This window comes from Opisthorchis viverrini (assembly GCF_000715545.1).
Source record: "Opisthorchis viverrini unplaced genomic scaffold opera_v5_191, whole genome shotgun sequence".
Lineage (NCBI taxonomy): Eukaryota > Metazoa > Platyhelminthes > Trematoda > Opisthorchiida > Opisthorchiidae > Opisthorchis > Opisthorchis viverrini.
In genome coordinates this window covers 795,969-822,253 of record NW_008751847.1, presented here as the reverse complement: position 1 = coordinate 822,253, position 26,285 = coordinate 795,969, and the positions used below count along the sequence as shown (strand labels likewise).

General features: G+C 44.8%; 2 protein-coding genes across 2 annotated transcripts in view; one reads left to right on the top strand and one right to left on the bottom strand.

The window, feature by feature from the left end:
• Positions 1 to 26,285, bottom strand: part of T265_07887 (hypothetical protein) — a gene marked incomplete at both ends in the record, with an annotated part of 195,892 nt that overhangs the window by 108,237 nt on the left and 61,370 nt on the right. Inside the window, 11 exons of the mRNA XM_009173537.1 lie at positions 3,713 to 3,909; positions 4,622 to 4,756; positions 6,889 to 7,161; positions 9,559 to 9,858; positions 9,968 to 10,102; positions 14,411 to 14,758; positions 15,660 to 15,791; positions 18,417 to 18,542; positions 20,454 to 20,738; positions 23,996 to 24,139; positions 25,614 to 25,751. Coding sequence (XP_009171801.1) covers positions 3,713 to 3,909; positions 4,622 to 4,756; positions 6,889 to 7,161; positions 9,559 to 9,858; positions 9,968 to 10,102; positions 14,411 to 14,758; positions 15,660 to 15,791; positions 18,417 to 18,542; positions 20,454 to 20,738; positions 23,996 to 24,139; positions 25,614 to 25,751 — 2,213 coding nt within the window. The remainder of the gene's footprint in view (positions 1 to 3,712; positions 3,910 to 4,621; positions 4,757 to 6,888; positions 7,162 to 9,558; positions 9,859 to 9,967; positions 10,103 to 14,410; positions 14,759 to 15,659; positions 15,792 to 18,416; positions 18,543 to 20,453; positions 20,739 to 23,995; positions 24,140 to 25,613; positions 25,752 to 26,285) is intronic.
• On the top strand, positions 11,604 to 16,419 carry T265_07889 (hypothetical protein; the record flags this gene model as incomplete). The annotated part of the gene is made up of 4 exons (XM_009173539.1): positions 11,604 to 11,661; positions 13,292 to 13,415; positions 13,510 to 13,597; positions 16,318 to 16,419. 4 exons carry the CDS (start codon positions 11,604 to 11,606, stop codon positions 16,417 to 16,419), a joined length of 372 nt encoding a protein of 123 aa, XP_009171803.1.

Below are 26,285 nucleotides of genomic sequence, written 5' to 3'. Positions count from 1 at the left end.
AGCGCGTTCAGCTCTGGGGCTGAGCGCAACGCCCACGCCATATATTCCACGAGTTATCGCTTCTGGGTCACCGGACACACGGAGGGAGAAATGTGAAAGAACTGAGTTCGTCCTTGGCGTTCTGAGATGCATAACCACGCTCGGGTCTTGTATGCGTGTTTCGGAGACACAGTATACATCGATTTTAAGGGAGTACAAGGTTTCAGCAAGCATTGCCTGTTTTCCGATTTGACATATAGTACGGACGTTAAAAGCTCCTATATAGGAAGGATGTCGTGGATTTAGAAAGGTGTAATTTTGTTTAATATTTGTAGGCAGCGACGGGTATAAGACCTTTGGGTCAGCTGACGACTGTCAAACGGCCCAGAGACGTTTAAGTGTGCGGCGGGAAGGGGTTGGGGAGGGACATCGGTGGCAGCTGAACTGCGCAGGTAAATGATAATTTCCGGTTCCCCAGGCCGAGGAAGGGGGTTTGGTTGAGGTACCCCACCTTGAGCCTTCACTCAAACGTCTGACCCACAAGATAGCGGGAGGGTGTAGGGTTTTGCTCGGGCGCACAGCCGTTGGTCTCTGACTCAAAAGTCTGGTTCGTGATGCCACGGTTATAGTGGCTTTCTTGAAGGACCATTCCTGAAGCCAATGAAGAGATAGTCTGACTCAGTTGGTTCAGTGGGCCGGCACGGCCCGAGGGGACAGAAAGTGCGGCATTACTGTCTCATTCCTAATGCAGTTGTGTGTTGCAGGTGCCCTTTGAGTGGTACCAGACTCTTAGTTTTGAAAGCATTTCAACCGTACTGAATAATGCGCCGGTGGTCATGGTCAACCGTTGGGCGATCGGAGTGTGAGGTTTTTGGTGCCTGCCTTTTCTAACCAATCCTTCCTCGGGGGAAGGCAGCATCGCTGCTTTCATAAATATGAACACGCTGGTCGCCTTGGGAAAGCACCTTACTGCCTTCACACTCCTGTCGCATAGGACAGTACGACTTTACCCCCAGACCGCCTCGTCTTACGGGATCTCATTGCTGGTTGTCCGACTACCCTCTTTTTGCTTTTCTGGAATGGTCGCACTTTGTAGAACGAAGTTCTGGATCACTGCAGCACCCAAACCCTGCCATTACGTCAATTTATCAACCTTACGTCTTGAGGGGTCGCGCTTCTTTCGTCAACACATTAGTGTGCTCTACCGACAGCACTTCTGTACACATTGCTTAGTTTGCTCATGGATCTCTATTCCTGAAACCTGAAGTGCATGGTTGCTGCATGGGTGCACACATGAAACGTAACTTGACGTTAGTAAAAACATGTTAGAGCAAGCATAGCTTATATAGTCACACCAATATCGGGTGGGCGAAGGTGGTTCGAGAGATGGATGGCCGAACGAACAGTGTGGTAAGGTTTGATGAGGTTGAATTGTTTGAATATTCAACCAGCACATAAAAAATGTCTGGTAAATCAAGTAGTGCAGTAGTATTATGCACAACGGAGACCGTTTTCAATTTCCACATAGATGTATTAATCGCTAAAATAATGGCACACAGGCCGTCTCCCATTGATACGCACATAAGAGTGAGTTGCTAGTTGCTACAGTGCGTTGGGGAATGTTTGACTACCTAAGTGCAGGCCATCTGCCCCATGTCACGTTCAAAACACAGACCTTGAGACACCAGAATACACTTCGGTTGATCGTACCGACCTGCATTTCTCCGTACTTCCTTATTGTGTAGTCCTAACTGCAATTTACAACTTATGATTGTTAACTTCATTAAGGTTACATCGCGAAGGTAGTATAGGGTAAAATATGACCGCTTGTATCACTAGGGGTCGAAATTGTGTACCACCGATGTATGAGCCGATGATGAATAATTGCAGCAACTACATACCTACCATAAGCTACGAGCCCGTAGTTTCATATGTTTTATTGAACGAGTGCTCACGGGAAGCATCCGATGGCCATAAGACCTTGGAAAGGTAACGATCATGACGATAAATGCCTGACCAGTTGCCTAAAGCTTTATCGACCTAGTTCATCAGTGGAGCTAGCCAACGTATCAAGATACACGAGCTCATCTCGCCCCACTGTACGGCGTATCAATGAATACGGTTTCCTCACGCCCGACAATTCCGCTTTGTACTGTATCTATTGCGTGTCCTGCTGCATGACATCAAATATAGTTAGTCCATATGACGAGAAACTGATTGACCGAAGCTTATGGTGAACACACTTTAGGATATTCCAAGGTCTGCAGTTTCAAATCAGGAGCTATTCGACGTAGCATGCTCGCGAGAGGCTTTCAGAGTAGTAGGCAACTCAATCAAATGACGAGATACATGTGCGAATCCCAGTGGAAACGCGTAACCCCCATCTTATATACATAATCGGAACTATAGGTTTGTGCGGAGTTCATAGATGATTGACTACTTTGAAATTTGAAATGTCCCGCGTTTCCACTGTCTCTAATTGTAATCCCCGCTCCGCTTTTGTGTTTGGTGCCTGCGTTTGTTTGTCCCTACCATTTCACTGATTTGACCCTGAGATCATCCAACCATTGGTGGCCGACCTTATGCACGTATGACTGTCTCTCGCGGAAGCCTGTTTGCTCATTTGCTTCGTACCTTCAAATTCCGAGTGGACCATTTGTTGTGGACGAGTGTCCACTGTCAAGGTTTGTACATTTTGAGAATTGATATACCGTATAGAAACCCGGCTCCGACTTTGTTTTGTCCTCCCGGGCGTTCTGGTATTACGCGCCAGTCGAAGATACCGTTTGACTGTTACACTACCTGTTTCATCACTGATCAATGAGGAGCTCAGGAGGTAGACAGGCCTCCTTGCTCTGATCGATATGTCTTGCGTTCTCATGTTTCATTCAAATTCACGGTGTTCCGGCCATTCTCTCACACTCCTGTTGATGCATGAATGCGTTTTCAGCTATTGGCTCCAAGAGTTCCGCTACCCATGAAAAGGATGGATAAAAGGACAGAGAAATAATTCTAAATTAAGCGTTTTTTCGAATCTCTGTAGTGCACGCTCCTCAGCCGTTGTTTACCAGCACAAAAATAACTTTTCCATGGGCTTCAATAAAAACCAGGCCCACCAGGGAAGAATTTCTCCCCACAGACTTGTTTAACACTGACGACCTTCATTCAAGCCCGTCACAGATTGGCTGCCACTTTCCTAATTTTCTTATTTGTGTCCTGGACTATATCAAATCACGTGCGATTTCTGACTATTTTCACATGAGTATGCTACCCATTTTATCAAAGAAAACAAAACATTTTACTGAAAGTAAACTACTCACAAGGTTGCTGAAAACTCTTCGACAGCCCACGACGGGTTCCGCCCTTCTCGGGGCTCATCAGGTAGGCGCAGTCCCCGAGTTTCCGTCAACCTTATGTTCTACTTTCTTTGTTCACATCATGACTTTCATCTCCATCCGCTCTCACTCAATTGTCACAGTGGGGTCAAAGTTGGGAAGGATTACTGCACCAAATTATATTTCGTTATGGTCACTACATTCTACTGAAGAGACTTACGAGTTACATGGTGAGTCTGCACAAACCACACTATTTGGACTTAGTTGTACGGAGATTAAAACTGAGAAGGCAAACTGAGATGAGGTGTCTTTCTGTGGAGCTCAATCCGAAACAAGTTTAGAGGGTGGTGAACGAATCCTGTTTGGGGCTAAATCAAACGCCCACTAAATTTACTTACCGTTTCATGCATGACGCCTTTCGCGCATTCTTTAAAGACTTTTGGATCATCACAGCGACAGTGGTGTCTGGCTCGTCTGATTCGCTCCACCACACATGCTCTTTTCTCCTCACTCCACTGCTGTTCAACCATCAGTTCATCCCAGTGGGTTCGGTGTCCGTCACATTTACCGTCGATCAGCATTTTGGTGGGACAGCCTGAAGTAAGAAGGGCATATGTTATGAACTTGAAACAGATTATTGGTTAAGGCGGCAAATTACTGTTCGGGTGGTCCGTGGTTCGAACCCATCCCCGGTATCTCGACTGTTTCTGTCTAGGCTTGGACAACCTGGCAGTATCTCAGTTCTTGTGTTTCCTTCGGTTGACATGGCAGCTGGGCACCAAAAGGGTGCCACAGCTGAATGATTATTATTTCAGTTGGTGTATTTTATGAGCGTTAAAGTCAGCTTACTGTGCCCATTAATGAATAGAAGAAAGCTTTCGAAACAAGCGGGCAGTGTGGGCCTTGTGTCAGGCTGATGTTTCAAGTATACTCACGCCCGTTCGGCTTCTCAGTTTCCAATTTCCCCTATGATAGGTATAACCAAGTATTCCGGGCGAGATGGCTCAGTGGTGAGAGCACAAATTTACTGACCGGAAGGTCCGTGGTTTGAACCCGACCCCCTATCTCTCGACTTCCCTTGTCTAGACTTGGATAACCCAGCCCTCCTGCTTCCTTCGGGTGGCCTGGCAGTTAGACACAGAAAGGGTGCTACAGCTGAGCGGTTTTTTTTAAATCAAGTATTCAATCTTTCGTCTAATCCTTGAAAATGTTCTATAAAATGATAATAACAGGTTTGTTACATATTCCGATCAACTTCTTTTGCACGATGTTGTCTTATCTAGTACAAACTCAATGGTTACACTTACGACAGTCTCGGACTGCTGTTCGTATTCGTTTCCGACATTGGCACTCGTTGACGTCCCGGTATGGCTCAACAATCTTCTCCAGCATCTTACCTTCGCTACAAGGAGCACGAAAGAGACGGGCCAGTGGGAGACATTCTGTAAAGGAGAAGCGGAAAAGCGCGTAGGATTGCATTTTCCCGATCGGGTGTTTGTTGGGTAGCAGTATACCGATACTTCCTCTCGTTCATACAATCACGAAGACAGAGGCTACACGATCAACTTCAGCAGAGAATATGTGGACGCCGAATTATTCTCGTTCAATCAATGCACCGACTTCAAGAATATGCACTGTTCCTCAATAGTCGAACGCAAGGCAGCTAAAGAAAATAGATTAGTTGCGGAAATTCCGAATATGGCCCAAATAGGAAAGGGCTGACTCCGATGATTAGAGAACTAAACGTGTATTCGTATCATTGATCAGGACAAACCCATTTCTTGACAAAAAATGAACAGACTAACGCCAAACACCTAGTTTTCTTGATGAAACTGAATGACGATATCGGGAGAAGACAACTTTGGTGGAATGGAGCAGTTTCACACGATCACACGAGCTAACTAAAATAGACGAGAATCGAGCACGCTGTTGAAACTTCAAAACCAAAAAATCTGGCAAGAAGTCACTAGACACTGCCAGACATTCTACAACTTCGGTCAGGAGGGATCACCGTAAGCGCAACATTACAGCCCTCTGGACACGGAGACTTGATTTTTGTCTGTTAGTGATCATGGCTTCAAGGAATGTCAACAGCCGGAGCCAACAGTTATTCCAAAGATAGGGTTCGTATCAGTCATGTCAACAAAGTGACTTACGTGTCTGCTGTCAACCTTTGTGCACGAGCAATATCGAGCGACCCCTACCCTCGAATTTTTGAATTTTGACTTCCCAGTCGCGTAAGACATATCCGTCCGTACTTTGTGTCATAAGCTTTCAGTTTGTGTGAAATGATACCATCCGGTAGAAATTCTCCTTTATGGTATCCCTATGCAGAACAGAATGATGCTTCCCGTAATTTCGACGTACACATGGTAGTTCGATGGAGACCACTGATTCATCTTTTGGTAGTTGCAAGGCGTCACCAGTATTATGCTGCATCAAAGTGTGGAAAACTCAATCATTTGACAGATAGTTTGATTGATACCCTCATTTGAATACCTAGTTGCTTTTCATGGTGAAACATGTTGTGGGCTGTTGGAGAGATTTCAGCAACCTTGTAAGTAGTTTCTTCTGAGTAGTGGCGTGTTTTTCAACCACGGGAAGATTTAGACAACACTCTCGGATAGTCAACTGATCGTCTGACTTAGTTTTCCGTCACTCAAGCATAAACACGAAGTCAGCTGTGTTGTTCTTTAGACTCCCGCTCTGTCGACGATACTCAGGTGCAAGCGTCGAGACGCAGACAACTGAGGCGTGTCAGGGTAGCCAATCCACCGTCCAGGTACTAGACCTCTCACACTAAGTTGTGTGCTCATGCAGGTGGCGTCAGGCCCAAAGCAGCTGCCGTACCTTGTTCCATGAGCGCATTATCGACGAATCACAGTAATCTGCCAGACAGACAGATGATCGAACCACCGTGTCGTTCTCTCAACACACTCCTTTGCAGGACTGGGCTAGTCACACAAGGGGCGGGCCGTGGTGGACAGACTGGAGTCAGCTTTGGCGAATCAGCCAATCATCCTTAAGGTAGCTCAGTGGCCTTCACATCCGGTCTCCCCGACCCCGGTTGGGAATCGGATGGGAGAGTGATGAAACTACTTCAAGCAAAACAATTCGGATGAGAATTGGGGTGCATGTGAAGAACTAGATTCGTACGGTCACGAAAGCACAAAAGCCAAACTTCGGAAAGCAGGAAATTGGAGAGTTCTAACTAAAACAATGAAAAAGGCTTGCGAGTTTTACTGTACAGATGGAATAGAGACCATGCCGTTGGGTCACTTGACGAAGCAAGTCGAACCGGATGACAGATGACTCTACAATATCAGGCCGGTCGACCCATGGCGGTGTCAGGTGGATGGTGGCAGATTCGGTATGGAATCTCTGTGCGTTCACATCTACATTTTACTTTATGAACACTTGCCTGATACTCTAGACTACTCACCATACGGCAAGTCAGGGATGCGCAGTATCGCAATCCGCACGTGGCTAGTTATGCAGTGGATGATTAAACAACGTATATAGTGGATCAATATAAACTGCTAGAGTGCACACAACATGCCAGCTGAACACTCACTGATTGTTGTGCTCTTTATAATTCTCGCCGGTACGCACTGATGGAGTTTATCGCTCCAATGCTGAGTCAAGAACACCGTGTGCAAGATGCCTCGTAGACTGTCACACTGGCTCTGTTTCTTGACCCGATTCGACTCACAGACACACGGTTTTTCCATAACACGCATTTCGCGAATGCAGTGACAGTGATCACGACGATGGTAGATGAGGTGGAGTTTCCGGCGTCCAGTCCTTGGATTGCATGGGCCCCAGCGAATACGAGCCGACTGGCAGTCTGAGCGGGTCAAAGAAAAAGCGCTCGAGGTTCACTTCAATAGCACTTGCCATCATGAACGAATCACTGCTTATGAGCCGCGATTCTAGTTCTCTAAGGGAATACCGTACAACGGGTGGGCAGACCCAGCCATTGATTCACATACATACGATCGCGAAAAAAATATCACTGTCTATTTGTAATGCACTACTCATAAGGTTGCTGAAAATGTGTCTACAGCCCACTACCGGTTCGCCCATCAGTCCCCGAGTTTCCATCAAGTAGAACACAGAACAAGTAGAACACGGACTGCGCCTACCTGATGAGCCCCAAGAAGGGCGAAACTGGTCGTGGGCTGTCGACGGATTTTCAGCAACCTTATGAGTAGTGCACTACAAATATATACATGTATCGTGATATCTCGAATATTGTAGCGACTGAAACATGAGGTGGCCTGGTGCAGCACATTCACTTGCCTGGAAACATCACAAACGAGAGATTCAACTGGGTTCCAGGTGAGTCTCTCGAAAAAAACAAATTAGTTTGCAAATGAGTGTACATTCGCTAATCACTGTGTCTAAGAATTTCAACAATAAAATTTACGAGTAACTGCAAGAATATTAGGATAGTCAAGAGTTCAGCTAAGTACATCTACATGTCCTGTTTTGTTCATGATTTTGGTCAGTTATTCCAGGATAACTGTTGCCTGTGATAAGAAGTCTAGACGTTGTAGTGTGACCTTGAACCGTTTCCCTGAGGATCAATAGCCCTAATGACCGGCGAAGTTGGTTTGACAGCTCACAGAGGCCTACTAAACTAGACTTCTGTTTTTCACGTTTGCACGCGTTCATTCAGGTAGGGCTCTCAGTTTTGATATGGCAACTTACGGTTTGAGTTACAATGAACTTCGTGGATACACTCTCCAGCTTAGGTTCACAATAACGCCAAAAGTAATAATCTTTTCTGTAGCCGATTGTTGCTTTCGAAAACCAGGAAGATGCAGCGGAAGACGGTCAAATACTTCACTTGTGACAACAATCCATTGGGACGTTTTAGAACACTTATACTGCGTGTCCCTGTACAACTGTCGCTTCTGTGATTTGCTCGTTTTTGGTCAATGTCTTCGAATTTCTGATCGGAGATGAATTCCTGGCTTTCCGGCAGCGAGAACTTTAACGTTGGGCTTTTCTCGAATTCCTCGGGCAAACACGTGACTGTGACGGTTACACAACACTCTGCATAGCTCGAAAGCAGTGACAGAAATTCTGTTTCGGTTAAAATTTTTTTTCCAAAAGTAAAATCCATCCTACGAATGGCGCAGGCGTCCGGTCCGTCTCACCATCAGCCCTTCAGAACAATCGAACCCACGACATTCCGGTTGGTGATTGAATACTGTATTGGTCGGCTACCAGTGCCGAATGGTATAGTGCTAAACTACTGACCGGAAGGTCGAGGGTCCTAGAGTTTCGCGGGATGCACATCACCAAAGATTCCCAAAATGGCTGGAATAGCTGCACAAGGCCATTTTGGAGCGATCTTTTTCAACTATCTCTTCACAAGCCGCCCTTGACATCTTTTATATATACTAAGTGATCGTTTCTGAGTACGTACGTTCTAAAGGACCTGATTTTACTTAGCTCGTCAAGAACCACACATGCACAGTAAAGTGAACACCTTAAAGAAGTGGAGATTTGTCTGTTCTTAGGGGTTGTTCTGTTCTTAAAAGTTGTGGTCTATATAAAAAAATCGTTACAAGTACTGAACGCAGTTCCAAATGGAAAAACGCCACTCAAAGTGAACCCCAGATGGATCTCCCCACCAGTATATCAAAACCCTTGCCTCTCGAAAACTCACATGTTGGTTGAGCGTCCTCGCGAATATGGCGGCGGCATTTTAGTGTTTTCTTGTCTAGGTGGAACGTAACTGTTTTTCTTATCCACAGGTTTCTCGTACCGTCACAGTGCATGACCTTTTGTGGTGGAGGGCATTCTGCGGGTATAAAAGTGATAATAATGGCTTACGTATGTTGCGACAAACGAATCAATGTGGCCAGTGAATACTAACTCAGTTAAATAATGCATTTCGAATCGACCAAAATGCCTTTGTAGGCCTGTTTCAAATGACTAACTGACCTTTGACATATAGCCAATAAAACACAAAACGTTGCTGACCCTTTTGAGGAAACGCCGTTTGACTGGACCAGTGTTCAAATATGGTGTTAACCGGGCGTTGGTCGGGCAGTGGTGCGCTCACCTCACACACCCGATGTCCCTAGTTCAAATCCCTATACGGTTGATGAGTTCCAATAGGAACTAATGCCAAATTTGATACTATCTTTTTGGCGTAGGTTAACCAAAAATAACCAGCTGACCAATAAATCGATTTTTCAGTGTTTAAAGGAACAGAAAGAAGACTTACGACAGACGCCCTCTCGGATCACCTGTGGTCGCTTGACGCATCTGCAGTTCACCGGTTGCCACAATTCTGCCACGAGACGCCCCCGTCCAGATTTGGCATCACAATGCAGTTCAACCCGGGGTGTACCATGGTTTCTCTTGGCTTCTTCGAGTTCAAATGGTCGACAGTCCACCGGTTTATGCACCGCCACTTTGCGCGGAACACACTTGTTTTCAACCACATCAAATACTGTTTTAATCGTGTGAATTTGATTGTTCTTTGCGTCACAGACAGGCTCAGAAAACATTGGTTTTGAACAACCTGTGAAACAACAAATTGGTGAAATGCAAGGCAAACCTATTCTGGGTAAGAGGTGGAGTCAGTTTGAAATTGCACATGCCAGAGGCAATGACATACTTCACGGACTTACCGCACGGTCTGTGTTTCGTTATCTCTTCTTCACGGCACTCACAATTATGTTGAAAATGACGCCGATATTTGCTAGTTTCGATATTGGTCTCGGGTGAGCAGTGGGTGGAGATGAGCTCAGAATGTTCGGGACATACTGTAAAGAAGAAGGAAAATAAACTGAGCCAGAGAACACAACCACAATTTGGTGGACACGTTGAATAATAGTATCGTAATTTCCAAACTACTGTGTTTTTATTTAATCGCTGCGAAAGCTGGGAAACGTCTTTATGGCAATTGCAGATGAAGCAGGTATGACCGTTCAGTAGTGTCGCAAGGTTTATCCCTATTTCGTGATGCCTAATCTTGAGCCAGGGTGAATAAACTGAGTCTAATGTCAAACTCGGTGCTTCGAAAGGCTACTTGTCCAAATGGAAGCCGTGAGGTGTCTGGTGTGAAAGGAAAAACTCCTAGTTTCCCTGAATACATACTGTATGTTGCACCTTACATCAGACTGCCTTCCTTTGACAAGGTCATCTGAATACCGCTGTTTCTAACCTGTAGGCGGTTTAATTTCTTCCAGTTAGTTGTTCTTTTATCAGACTGGTTAGCTTATATCAAGAGGAAGAGTACTGGGCTCCAGTTCCACTCTTATTAGAGCTCCAACACTTGGTCTACCCCCACCGCCCAACCCCAGCGAGTTCGTTTGAGATTAACTAGCTTGATTTAAACAGCAACCAATCAGGAGATAAAGAATCAACTTGGCCTCTAATCAATAAATCAAGCAACATCCATTCCAAAACACAGGAAAAGTGACCGTCACTGTCAATCCGAAACTTACACACACTGGTGCGGCGTTTGAATACCCTCTTGTCGCATCTGCATCCAATGGGGATGAAATTTTCAACTGTGTGCACAAGTTCTCTTGATCCGGGATCGCAAGTTGTGGTTTGGATTGGCTTTGGACATTCTAGAACGAAAAGGCAGCCGAAAATAACAAGTTAAATAACAATCATTGAGTGTATTCACGTGGATTGGTGCCAGTATGTTCATGGACTTTTCTCCGTCAAACAAGTATAGACCAGTTTTAACGAAATATACTACTCATGGGGTGGTCGAAAACCCTCTGACTGTGTCACTCTTTTCGGTGTGCACAGCCCCCCCCCCCCAACACTTTCCGTCAGTAACTGTCATCCTAGTAGACAGGATCAACATTATTACTCTGAGGTTTGTTAGTCTGTGAGCAGCGATGCTGGAATTGACTGGAATCCGTCAACCCGCGATGAGTTAATTGGGAGACGGATTTTGGGTGAAGCAGACGGTACTTCACTCCAAGACTGCACCCAGCACTGCAGATTAATGTGGCTTGGCCGTGTGTTACGTGTGCCGAGTAACCTCCTGCGGCAAAGGGTGCTATTTTCGGAGCCTAATTCGGGAACCTGGAGGTGACATGACAGCAAGGACGTTTGGGCACCGTTGGTGAAGTTGACCTTGTGAGTTTGGGTGACACTCCCTATCCTCGGCTGTGGACACCGAGTGGTATGGCCGTTAACCGTTTTCGGTTTTTGATTGCAAATGAGTGCATTTCTCGAAGACAGTCTAATTTGGGTTCAAGTAGAGCATGAGGTTGATAGAAACTCGGGGACTGCGCCTACCAGATGAGCCCCAAGAAGGGTAAAACCGGTCGTGGGCTGTCGAAGAGTCTTCAGCAGCATTGTGGGTAGTTTCCTTCATGAAGACACCTGTGTTCTTCCTCACCTGTTCGCATGTGAATTCAATGGTCTAGTTTCAAAATTACGATCGGTTAATTTTTGACAGCTAGGCCATCAGTCCACTGATAAGTCCAAGATGGAGTGAACTACTTTTTGTCCAGTCTTTTGGTGGTCTCTTCTCATACAAATTTTCGTAGTTCATGTGTGTTTCTGCGTGCTTACAACTAACTAAAAAGTTTTTTGTGTACACATTTAAAAATCTCTATCCCAAAGGAAGATCGTTACTTAACTTCTACGTGACTGACTTACGCTGACTACATGCCCTTTGAACCGTTTGAGTGGCACAATGACATTGTTTTACATGGCTAAAAAACAATTTCATTTGTCTTGTTCCATCAGCTTCAACCGGGCCCCAAACGCGTTGCTGAAATCCAGAAGTGCAGTGCACCGGTCGCCGAATTACACGCAGTATCGGAACACACTTGTCGTGTCGCAGGCGGTTCTCGGTGACCTTGAAAATTTCATACTGTCCGGTTGGATCACAAGAGCGCGTGATTCTTCTGTTTCGAGGACAGCCTTTGAGGAAGGGAATCAAGGTCACGTGTATAGAAAGGTGCTAGGCAAAACATTTTACTTAGAGTAAACAGCCAAGACGTCATTCGGGAACTGAAAATACCCTTTCCTAAACAGCCAGTAGGAATATCGTCCACTAAACAGCTTGGCATACGCAAGCTTAAGTAACACTAAACCCAAAGTTCGGTACATCGTCCATCGTCAACTACCATACTGCTTAAGTTCTGGGCAATATAAGACGTCAACTCTTCATAAGAGGTCCACATATACGGAAAAGCACACTAAACAGAGCAGTGGTTTTTCTCACAAGTTCTCGGATTTTCACATGCCCTCTCTACATGGAATCCCCAATCTAGAAAAACACCAAGATGCCACACTTTTATTGAGTTGATTTTTTTCACAATATAGATAGCAACGACCTCGAATTTTTTTTCGCGTTAGCTGGATGGTAATTACGATTACTGTGTTACACTAACAAAATAGCTTTCTGTGAGAGAACGAGCCCATACTTCTGTCAGCTGATTTATTGGCCTCCGATTAGTACACTTTCCGAAACAGGCTAATCAAAGGTTCAATTAGTCTTCATTCAGGCCTGGTTGTCTGATATTCGCTTTCACCGGAGTAGCTGGCCAAACACCACAACTTTGAACGGACCAGATGCCTTCATCTATCAAGCGAGTATGCTCCATCCCATCTGACTAACAGGGAATGGGAAATTAGGGGAACAGTTTGATATGAACATACGTTTGTTCGAGTCCGTCCCTTGTGTCTTCTGTCTCGATGGTCTACCAACCAACTGGGGAAAAGTTCACCTCAACCTCAAGCTTTGTCGATCAGCTGACCTACCTTCTCAGCCACGTGTGAATATGAGTGCTTGAAACGTGCTAAGCAATTTTTTGTCATTTTGAATGGTTCTTGTGGGATTTGTGCAATTCACATTCACATCACTCTCTTCTGAGCAGTAGACTTTCTGTTCTGGAGCAATTACTCGCCTTTTCGGTTCTGAGGAATCAGATGCTTCCAGCGTGCGCTGGTGGAATAGTGGTGACACGCTCGACTAGCATGTCACGTGTCCGGAATCAAACTCCAGGCACTGGTTACGAACTCTAATAAAAGCCAAACTCGAGTCCAGTGGACTCAACAGAATAATTTCGCCAGGGCAGGAGGACCGCCAGAACGTGAGTGGTGTGAACGTTCATAGTTCGGGCGGTTGAGAGGCGTGCGCTGATAGTGGTGACACGCTCGACTAGCATGTCACGTGTCCGGAATCAAACTCCAGGCACTGGTTACGAACTCTAATAAAAGCCAAACTCGAGTCCAGTGGACTCAACAGAATAATTTCGCCAGGGCAGGAGGACCGCCAGAACGTGAGTGGTGTGAACGTTCATAGTTCGGGCGGTTGAGAGCTTTGACCTTAGTTCAATGGATGAGTTCTACTCATCCAAAGCAAGCGAAGATCTAAGGGGCGGTGTGTGGCCAATATCAGTGTGAAGTAAGAAGCGATACAAGCAGCCTCAATAAGGCGACCAAACAGAGAATGTAGGTTCCGCAACGCTTTACACTGTAACTACTGAGAAGATCTACTACCCACTTCATTACTTTTCGAGTTTTCCTGAACAATCTGTGATGGTAGGCCTCAAATGAAGAATTAAGATGGCGATTAAAAATGAACGTTCTGCGGATAGCTGAGATTCCAGAAACAAATCAGCTGAGGAATACTTGAATATTGATTCCTCAGCTTTTGGAGTACTCACGTGTGAGGGCAGAGAAAGGAAATCTACCTCACATCTGACATGATTTTGAGTTTGAGCACAAAGGTGTCACAGAACTTAGCTGGGTAGCCAAAAAGTTCTATAAAATTATTTTTAGGAGCTAAACTGAAGTAAAAACGTTAATTAATGTAGTTAAGTGCTTTATACTACTGAAGACTGACAGTAATATAATCTAGCCATGGAAAGCACCAGTAGAAAGTGGAATATGTCCACAAAAATTGTTGGATATCATAAGGGACAAAGCTTCTAGACAGTCGCTCGTAACATGTTACCGCTAAGTAATTCGGACTAATGGATGTTCACGGAGTTATTGCATGAAGACGATGTTCTAATGTGGAGACAGATGCGGTTGGGAGTTTGTTCAGAGCATACAAGAACGAAAATCCCCTAGCAGCTAGATGAACTTACAGCATGGTTTCAAAATTTTGCGTATGATCTCTGTCCTGCATCTTGGTGCGTTCCCATCACTGCGTTCGTCATAGACAAATCTCTGCCAGGTGAAAACATCGTTACATTCCTTGCCACAGTGATCACCATTCTGTTGATGACAAATTTCTGGGCATTTGTGGATCAGCTTCACCGGAGGTTCCTGAGCTTCTGGGCATCCGCAAGCTTCCTCAACTACTTTGGCGTCTGGTTCTTTACAAACGCAGTTATCTACTTTGGGTGTCGTGATCAGTAAGTTTCGAGTTGGCCTGCTCTCTCCGGGTTTTCTTACGCACTCTGTTATCCGACGTATTCCTTCCTCCTTGCAAGCTGTGAATGAATGGTCACCAGTCATGCACATGAGGACAGATTAGGAGAATGACCAGCTAAGTATGATTCTGATGATAATGAAGTTAGTGCTGCTGCAAGTTAGTGCTAGACAGCTTGTTTCTCAGAACCAAGCAATCCACGATGGTCCGAATGAAACATTTTAAGCTGCAAAGTGAATGAGTACATCCAATAGTGAGTAATAAGGGTTCGTTCATACTGATGTGGCAGGTTCTAGGGAGTAATTTGGATCAATTCCTTCTTGATGATTCCTTCTTGATGATGATGACGATGATGATGATGTGATGATGATGATGAAGAAAGAGAGGAGGAGGAGGATGATGACGAAGGTGTCTCTTTTTAAGCGCGCTATCTAAGACAGGAGAGGGCCGAAGCACTTGGTTATCTTCCAGAAGGGACACGCGTTTAGAAAGGATTACTCTGATAACAGCCCAAGTAGATGTTTGCATGATTTTTTTTGAAACAGACATCAAGCAATCTAGGTGAAACCAAGACAATATTGAACGCAAGTACCATGGGATTGTAATGATTGGTAATCGTTTGTACCTGAGGTTTTATCCCGTGCAAGTCCTAATGAAAAAGTAGTGTGAACACAAACAGCCTCTCGTCACTTCATCACATCACCTACTTTACGCGAAATGCAACAGATGAAACGCCTCGGCTAATTGACGACCCTGGAATTTCCACGTGTCTGTTATCCAGTCAAGATGAAATCCAATTGATCTGTCTTAGTGAATTTCAGGGGATCAGAAGTAGGGTTCTAAATGATATGGGTGCATTTTACAAGCAACCAAAAAATCACAGCCCATTTTGGAGGCTGTCACAGAAATGCTACTTATGTTGTGTGTGTCTGGAACAACTTTGTTCCAGTAAGCCAACTCACCTGTCGGGAGTACGGACACCGACTCTATGCGTCCACAATTCCTGTCGGGCAGACGCTTGTACAGTACCGTTTTTATCATCCTCTCGTTTGTGTCCGTTCGGCATTTGTAAGAATGTTTTGGTGGAGGGCACGCTAAACCAATGGAAGGAATTAAATGAATGCAGACTCTCAAAGAGAGCAGACCGAAGTGGAACGGTGTAGTATAGAGTGAGAGATGGTTCAGTGGTTAGAGTGTGAATTTACTGGCCGTAAATTCTGTGGTTCGAACCCGACCTATGCATCTCTACTTCTTATGTCTATCCCATCCCTCGTGGTTTCTTCGGGTGGTATGGCAGCTAGGCACAGCTGTACGATCATCCTCTATCTCATCTGCATACCGATTCGGTTTCGACGCAGACTCACCGGGAACCAAGCTGAACCTCTCGTTTATGATGTTCTTCTCAAATGAATGTGCTGCACCAGGCAGCCTCATGTTTCAGCTGGCATGATATTCGATACATCGCAATACCTTGTACACACGTAATACGCTGCTTATAAGGTTGCTGAAGAAGGACATTGAAAGAAATCTAGCTTAGTTCAAGGTTGGTACATCGCCAAAAACGAATCCGTATGCAGATGAGAATATGGGCAAAATTTGGTGTAGTTTGGGTCCAAGTAGAACATGAGGTTGATGGAAACTCAGAGACTGCGCCTACCTGATGAGTCCCAAGAAGGGCGAAATCGGTCGTGGGTTGTCGAAGAGTTTCCAGCAACCTTGTGAGCAGTCTCCTTTATGAAAATATACTGCGATATATCGAATATCGTGCCAATCGATTCATGAGGCGGTCTGTGTGCAGCACATTCAGTTGAAGAATATTATGAACGAAAGATCCAGTTAAGTCTCCTGTGAAAACTAAATTGATTTGCAAATGAGTGTATTTCTCGAAAACGGTCCGATTCGGGTTCAAGTTGGACAAAAGGTTGACAGAACCTCGGGGGATTGCACCCAGCTGATGAGCCTCAAAATAAGTGGGGCTGCCGAATCAGCAGCTGCTCACGTGACGTTCTTCAGCCTATAACAGGTTTCACAGTGTTCAGTTATATGCCATCTGGGCCGGCCTTATTCGTCGTACAAAGGCAAGGCAAGCACGAAATGCCGCACGTGAAGGGGCAACCAAGTCTCAAGGTGAAGTGTGAAACATACCCACAGTGTTACACGCGAGCGCGCCCATACATTACTTTCACATGGATCGCAGCGCTAATAACGGCGTGCTGGCCAGTGCTTGGGCAACAGCATCGGCAACTTTTTAGTGGCATTTGTCTGGTCATTGAGAAAAATCACTCTGGATGGTCGAAACGTTGCATTCAATCTATTCGTTGTACAACCATTAGGATTTTCACTATAGACCAAACTGTTTCAACTCCTCCGAGTTTATCGTTCCTCAAAATGAAAAACAGGACATTCTGGGACAAAAACCACCTTATGTGGGATAAACAGGCAGATAGTAACGAAGTGTTTTATACAGTCATTTTATATTTACGGGACCAAGTTTCACCTGCAAGGCAAACAGTAAAGGCGATCCATGTTTGACCTAAAATAGCAACACATGAGGTAACAACATGCCACGTATACTGAAATCATTAACACTATGGTTAATGGTATACTATCAGGTTATCCGTTACCACTCTGACGGCGTAATAATTGACGAGTCTCGGTAACACTTGTATGGTGATATACTACTGTAAGAGGTGTGGTAGTATGCTGCAAGTTAAAAGAATAGACGGATGAGGCCGGAACCTTAATAGGAAACAGGTAATGTGGGCCGGTGCCCATACTTGGGCCCCATCATTCTGTGGCAGACCTCTGCACTTCCTCCCACTGATCTTATTCCCCCGGGTTTATATCGAGGCCAAGAATTTGTACGCATTTAGCTCACAGGCCAGTAATTCATACCGAAATCTGTCAAGCCTCCCCCAGGACTTTCGAAGATGTTAACGCAGAGCAAATAGCATTTCTTGATAAATGTGACTTTTTATAAAGAGTTGTGTAGTTGATATTGGACATATGGGAGCTCTTTCCAAAGTTGTGGTGGCCGCATTAGAACTGAATTCACAGTATTCTGGTGGTCGACCTCTGCTTCCAGTCGTCAAATGCTGCTATGCATATAGATTGCAATAATTCCTCCGAACAAAACTACCAGGGAAGAAAATGAGGTTGACTTCGACATGTAAAGATCATACGTTGGCTTGGCAATGACCAACAGGGTTTTTGTGTTAACCAGTTCACCTTTCAGGAAGTACTGTCTTCACTTCCGACGATCTTGAATCACTGTGGATAGTACAAAGCGATTTGAATTTTTCGACCAGGATTTCGACAAGCTGTGCAGAAATGCGTTGTACAGCTGTTTCACATCCTTGTTGAGAATCATCAGAAATTCGAATCTCACGGATGTCGCGGGTGATTCTAAAACATGGGACCTCCCAGCTAGTAGTCAGGGGCTAGGTTGTATCTTTGCTTCGAAACGATGGTAGCACCAAGTTGCTTCAATACACGTCCCATGACCTGTACCAAATCAAGTTCCAATCATCTGATCCGCACTCCAGTGACACGGTGCATGAGATTTTGGCTCAATTTACAACGCCACCAGCGGGCGAAGCTCAAGAACCGTCCTTTAGAATTTACAACAGTGAATGGAACGTTTTCTCAAATCTCCCCGAATTGTCTTTCTCTATTTCGTCTGGTATCCTGCAAACACATTCAATCAAAGAAAAACTTACTGCAAGGCATCAGCCGGTTTTGTACATGTCTGATGCACTGGCCTTCAACAAGCTCATGGGTGACCAGTTGTTCTTTCTGCATCCCTTTTTGACAAGGCGATAGAACCCGTCTTGGCTTCGGGCAGCCTAAAACAACAAAAGGAAACAGTCACTGTTGCAGTAATAAGATACACTATCAGTGTTCCTCTTAATGGTCGATGAGGTACACATTACACACACTCAGTGCTTACTGGTGAGGCGTACTCCGAGATGTAGATAAGCGAACCGATTTGACAGCAATTATGCAAAAATCAGTAGGCAGCCATCAGAAAACACATGTCCGGTTTTCGTATAGGAAACTACTCACAAGGTTGCTGAAAACTCTTCAACAGCCCACGACCGATTTCGCCCTTCTTGGGGCTCATCAGGTAGGCACAGTCCCTGAGTTTCCGTCAACCGTATGTTCTATTTGAACCCCATTTGGACTGATTTCGACTTGGCTGGATAAGTCTGGGAGGACCAAACATAAGGCGACCTGTGTGCAGCACATTCAGTTGTAGAATACCATGAACGAAAGATTCACTTGAGTCTCCAGGGAAAACCGAACTGATCTGCAAATGAGTGTATTTCTCTTGAAGCCTACGACAAGCCTAACTTTAATTCATTGCTTAATGCCAAGTATTAACTGTACTCTCAATTGAGATTTCATACTGTCAGCGAATCCAGTATGTGCTGAACATCCTTATTGTGAATCATCATCAGCGCATATCTTATGAAATTTAGAGAGTTTTGAACCCGCCACCTTCCGATCAGGGGTTGAACACTTAGGATGATCAGCAGTGTGATTAGCTCTTCATTCGACAGGACAAAGCTCCGCTCGCCCCTCAATCACATACTGACTGACTCCTCGAGTAACGACGTCTCAGATGGAAGATCCAATCGTCTTGAGAAGTCAGTCTTCTTCTGAGCTAGCCATAGATTGGAGGGACTGTGAGGAGATTCACTGATGCTTACTGACATGCGGCACGTGAAAGTCTCGTATTTACTTGCACTCGCCTAGTAAGTACCCACAAATCTTCAAATTAGTAACTGGAGAGGGCTTGATCTAAGCAGTATTGACACACACACTATACATATGCATGCGTTTCCATCCGTTTAACAATCAATATGATTCCGTCCCCATATGCGTAGTGATATTATGGACAACATCCAAAGTTGAAGATTTCCTTGGAAGAAATGACTTTTGGATAGGCGATAAATTAACCCCTACGGCAAAGAACTGCTCCTACCTGCTGAGTTGACTGGAGTCTCGTCTCACCCAGTGGCAAAGGATTGAGTACCTAGCACCAGGTACTCAAGATAGCACTAAAACGCCAAGCTTTTTAGCTCTATCCAACACCAGCAGTACAGGGACCCTGACTGTCCACAACATCCCGATGAGAAAGAGCGTAAAGAAGCCATTTAGCAAAGTCTATTTTGTTTTTCCAGTTATGGAAAAAAGCGTAAAGAAGCCATTTAGCCATTTAGTCTATTTTGTTTTTCCAGTTATGGAAAATCAATCTTTCTAGACTAAATTCAAGTTTCTGCCGATCAATATAACTCCAAGGAAAGTACAAGGAGATAGATCTGTTCTCTTTCGGAGGCAGAGAAGTTGTGGTAAGTTAAATCTGCTGCGTTTCCCTGCGACTGTTGAACCCACTTAAGACAAAGTTCGGACTACATACTACTCGTATTTATTCAGTACCTTTGCCGGACAGGCCATCGGATAAAGGTGAGCGCAACTTTTATCATCCGAGTGGACACGAAAAACGTATTTTGCGCTTTGTTAGGGCTGTCGGTGTTAATCAGCCGTACCTACCCATGTGTATTTAGCAGAGTCAGTTGATGCAATGAGGACAAGACTGCAACCTTCAAGTCTCATTTCTTCAAGTTCATGACCTTGGTTCTGAATAACCAGTAAGCATCGTTCAGATCTATCCGTACCTCCCACACTCAGACACCAGAGTAGTATAGCCGTCGTAAGGAACGCAACGGAGATTTTGAATGAGTTTCACTTACAACACTTCCCACTTGGTTCTGTCACAGTGATTGGTTTGCACTTGCACTCTTCCCAATGCCAGGTGGTTTTATGCCAAGTTCGTACACAGGTCTCCGGATTGCATTCAAATTTCCCCTGATGCCCATCTGGCTTGTCCAATGGAGGGCACGTAGGACGAGGGATCCATTCATGACCTATTCGTGGAACGCACTGTTTGCCTTGAACCATGTAGTTTATCGTTTTGAATGCCAGTTGATTGCGGTGAGCGAAACAGATGGGACCCTCACGTGTTTTTGGTGGACAGTCTAAAAAAGGAGAAAGAATGCCCATTTCGGTCGATCGCACTGATCTATGATGCTGTTCGTAAACTATAAAAAGAACTGGCTTGCTCTTGCCGGTCGCCAACCTAAGTAGGAACGATACCACAGTGAATTTGAGACTGTTTTGCTAAACAAACTGGTAATGGATTTCATTCATGAAACTCAAAAGTTGCCCTAAATTCCTTAGGGAGTTTCGGTGCCATAGCGGCAGACTTCGGTAAGCAGGTTGTGTCGTAACAATAACAAAAAAAAACAACTCACTACATATTTCTTCCCTCACTTGAACCAGCGGTTGACATTTGCACTGTCTGGCCACTTCGTGTATTGCCACGACTTTTCTAATGAGCGGTTGATTCGGACCTTTCCGATAGCAGTTGCCCGACCTGAGTTCTGGTTTTTTGCATACTGGATGGAAAAGTATTGGTTGTATTTAATTCCTAATTTTCACCTGGTAAAGGAAAAGCTCTGTTTGGTTTCATGTCTCTAGTAACAGATGCGTGAAGCTGTGGAGTAAATGGAAATGAATGACCAACTGTGAACTCTTCTAGGGAGTCTTTACTCAGAGAACTGCAATCATTCAAAAAAACCTCTAGGATATCGATCCTGTCGATTTTTTCTCCTACTGAGAGTGGTCTTTTCGCAAAAGTGCAGCTGTGCCAGATCTGTTAACGTTTCTATTGCCGTTACTGATAGAAAATGTGGAACACCTGGTTGCTACTTTATTCATACATAAAATATGCTACATAATGTGTGGTGCTCGTTCGTTTTCTGTCAACGCAGTATAATTCAACCTAGTGTAGTGCGATAAAACGTTGACATATGCTCTCACCGGGGATAGCGATAAACCAATTGGGCAGCTTGTGCACAATGGCTCTTGCTAATCACAGTGCATTTGCAGTGAACAAATGAAAGCACAAGTTAAAATGTAGACAACGGGATGACAGCACCCATGGCGGATAATCGTACAGTTTGGACGAGGGCTTTTTTCAACAACAAAAATGTCCACGCGACCGAGTCGTGTACTGTGTGCTTTCTCGCCAAAACTTGAGTTTTGGGTTTGCTGAACCGGCTTGATCTTGGGCCGCACGCTTAGAAGGTGGATTCGATTGGTTTTCTGCCCTGCGCTTCGTGACTGACATGCCGCCCACGCTTGCTACAGATACGTTGTGCGTCCTGTTCTCTGATTGGTCACCGTGTTCTCCTATAAGGTATAGTGACGCCGAGCCGCTTGACAGCCTCACTGCGCTCGTTTTGTCAGTCCCAACATTGGAAGAGACGTCAGGAGTGGACGTTAGCCTAACTTATCCTCTCTCATTGACTTTCTGGTTCATAACAGCAGCCGAGTGCCTTGTAATTGCACACTGAATGCACACTTGTCGACCTGTTCATCTAAATATATTTGATATACCTTAAATCTTTATGGGTGAACGCCAAGGTGGCTAACTAACAGCGTTTGACCAAGGCAAAAAAGCACCCAAAAGTTAAAAACTGTTTCAAATCAAAACTCACCGATAAGGCGATTGGGAAGCTGAACCTTTCGAAGTGAACATTGGAAACAACCTGTTTGTTTTCTTGTGAGAAGCTTCCTAATCAACAGTTCGTCTTTCACACAGGTGCTCTTGATAAGGTTCACCGGTTGGCATGCTTCCGGTAAAGAAAATAATGAGAGAATAAACAGAGAGTGCGGATTTGATCCGTGCTTCAAACACATCTGGGTGACACAACATCCTTCTTTTTTTCGGCCAATATCTATGAATGCTCACTGGAATTTAGTGATTTCTAGTATGCTAGTGTAACCCCGTGGAATGCCTCTGAGTTACCCCTATAGTCCGTGTAGTTACAAAGTATTTGACAGGAATGCTTCCCTCAAGACTCACAATAGCCACTTCAGTGTCCAATTCATCTCTAGAATGAGGCACCCACTACGAGTTCTTGTATCATTTTATCCCCTCGATAATTTAAACAACATGCTGAGGGCACCGAAAATGCACGCATTTCGTATCAGCCAGACTTATCAATAAAAAACGACACGTAGGCAGAACCGGTGGGTCTCACAATGTCAGAAGGAAAGATCAGATTCTTCTGTGGGTCCGGAACCGAATAGAGGACCCAAAACCCATGACTTACCCTAATTGGTAGTCACAGTTCCTCATGATTTTGCTAATTTGTGTCCCCATGTGTTCTCAAACTTACGCGAACCCGTACCATCGTCAGTTTAGTCCTCCGTTATGTGTCTAATGTCATGTTAGACAGTGAGGGTTGTTCCTCCACCCCACCCGAGTGGGTCACAACCACGTGAATACCCCTCCACATCCGTGGGTATCGAAAATTTTATTTTCTTCCTACTAATACTTTGGTATTGATCAACTTTTGCGAGTTGTTGGCCGTGGTATTCGAGACGCAATCTAGCAAACTCCAACAACCAACTTGCAGCACTCATCGTGTACCGGTTTCGGCAACCTTAACACGAAATCTGTCAATCTGCCGTATAATCATTTGAAATCTGCCATACTACTGTTCACATTTCCTACCTAGAGAAACCTTTTCCTCGTGCCTTTTGTTGACCATCAGCTTTGCGTTATCCCAATCTTGGCACTGAGGAATATTTGATTATGAGTTAGACAAATAACTCGAGCTTTCTGAGTACTGTCTCGCTGCTCTTCATTTTAATGTTTCTTCGTTCTCCAGTAGATACGATTCACCATTTTTATGCGGTTTTAAAGGGTTTAAGAACACTTCAATATCCACTAATCAATTTGTGGTTTTATCTGACGCGCCAGATTTGTACGACGTTTTTATTGATATCGTTTGGGGGACAGAAAAGCCTACTCAAACAGTCAGCCATTTCAGCAACGACCGACAATGATGAGTGTTCAGGCAAGCCAACAATGATTTGTGTTCCAGCATGTCATAGAACCAATGACTGACAATGATGAGTGTTCGCCCAACGCCCATAGGACAGCCTGAATCAAGGTCAAAAATGCGCCTTAAATACCGGTGCGATATTCCTTTTAATTTTTGCACTCGCTCGTCCGTAAGCAAGCCGTTATGTTCCGTGTATGTGAGTCTTTTTCTGTTGCTGGAGTGGGGACTTATGTTGCACAATCACAAACCTAAGCGTTTCGACGCTATCCAACTGCATTACCCCTCTTCGACAACGTTTTTGTCTGTTGATTAGTCACACTAGGCTTAAAGAATGTCACTCTCAGTATTAGTTGTTCACACAATCATTGGACACGCACCACATGGTTCAAGTTTGACATGTTTCACTACAGTGCATCGGAACAATCCACCATCTTCGCGGAAGAAAGTGCGCAGAACGACCTGGCGCTGACGCTGACAATAGTTACACGGCCCCGGTTCGCGAACCAATCCCATGGGACATTCTGAAATAGGAAAGAAAACAAAGAAATCATCGCGAAATTAATCTATGAATTTGCAGATGACAAAGCTATGAACTGTATGAGTATGGGATACGTCTGAGCACAAAATATTCCTGGCCTAAAGTGATCCGCGGTTTTTCGGCAAACGCAAGCGAAACTCCAAGACAACCGATTTTTAGGTAATCTGTTCAGAACGGAGAAATTCATGCAATCTGTACTAGGCTCTTACCTGAGAAGCAGTCACCTGAAGATCATGTGACGTGACCTGTATGAGTAAGTCGCACTGTTGATAAACTAGGTAGGAAAACCCCCAGCCGAAAAGTTACACGTTCTATTCACTCTGAAAACTCGTGAGATGGTCACTACTAAAAATTCAACCTCCCGTCTGCCGTATCACATGATGGATTATACCCGCGGCGATGGCAAACTAAACAGGACAAGGCTTAAAGACGTTTAGGTTGTCTGCTGTCGGGAGAGGGCTGAACAGGTGGTTCTCTGGTGTGTTTTTTAAAGTAAAATGACTTATAGTTACTCCCTCACGTCACTCAAGCTCTATGTCCTGTATAAGTGAGCGCTAACCACACTGCTGTCGGTGGTGGCTTAAGGGTCAAGTTTTCAACCACCGGAAGGCTGCGGGATCGAAACTCTCTGAGTTTCGTGAGATGCGCGCTACCGATGATTCCCAATTAGGATGAAACAGCTGTACAGTGCTTCTCGGTTTTTCAGCACAGATTTTTTTCAATTGTAGAACGAAACCTCTGCTGAAAATGATAGCAGTCGGTTAATACAAGAGGCATAAGAAGCCCTTAGTGAACATGCCTCTGAAAAAACGGCGGGGGTCCAATTTTCATATCCATGCCATTTGTTGTGTCTCGTATGAACGGGAGTGCAACTCTGTATCGGTCCCTTGGCTTCCTGATCCGCCCACTATGGTATATCAAAAGGCACGGTAGCTCTACACAACCCATTATGGAGACAAAAGAAAATTATTACAACTGTATTTATGAGGTAGTCACAGAGTGTTCCACAAGGTCGTGCCGGAATCTCCGTGAGGGGGCGAGAAGCGTCGAGTCAAGGGTGCTTGACTCGGATTGGCTGGCATTCTGACCAATCAGGGCATGCCTTCGTTTGGCCCGTGTCCTGCACGTGACACATCCGTCCAAATGATGTGGTGTTCCGTTAGTAGGGACGGCTGACTTCCGTACAGGGAGCCTCATTTATATATAACATACTAGAGAATTTCTTACAAACTTAGATACTCATCCGAAAGGGGAGCAGAACCCGGACATTGCTTGTTCTCGCTCTCCCGACATAAAAATTTCACTGGGTGAGCTTGATCACGTCTCCAGAGTTTGCAACCATTTCCACCTTCAGTCAAACCTGGTTAACGGCTTTAAAAACTACGACTAATACCCAAATATGGTCAACTTAGAAATTCAAGACGAGGTTTCCCCCGCTTTAAGTAGAAAACACATACCTCCGCATGGTTGGAACTGTTTGGTGACCAGTGGTTTACACTGCCCATCTCTTTGCAACCGAAAGCATGTCTGTGTTATTTCGATGTTTCTTGTTTCTGGATTGCACTCTCCCTTGTCAATCCGGCATGGTGGGCATCCTGAAAATAATAGTGGCAGGAATACCAATAAAATGATAATTCCATCTCTCGTAGACCAACGTAAGACACGTTGCGAATATACCATACAATAAAGGATGATGTAAATGTTTCCTCTTGGTTCTAGTTTACCCCTACTTGAAAGCTAGACTGAACAAAGCGAGCGAAAGAATCGTGCGGAAGCTCCGAGAGCAGTGTCCCCACTGAAAGTATGGGACCCAGGCTGTTGCACAACTGACTACAGCTGATACACTCAGCTGGATACTGAAACAAATATCCACGGGACTCTGGAGTATACTTTCAACCACTCCTCAAACAGCTGTTGGAAGCGGTATTGCGCCTTCACTTTGGTTCAGGCCTAACTGACTACTTGCGCCACCTGATTAACTTACCTGTTCGTTTGTTAGACCATACGCTTGACCACAGACAACCAATTTATTGTTACCTTTTCGTCCCTTCTACATGTACACGAATGCATGACAACCATCTTTAGCAACCAGATTTGAAGAAAAAAACCAATGACAGAGACACTTGAAA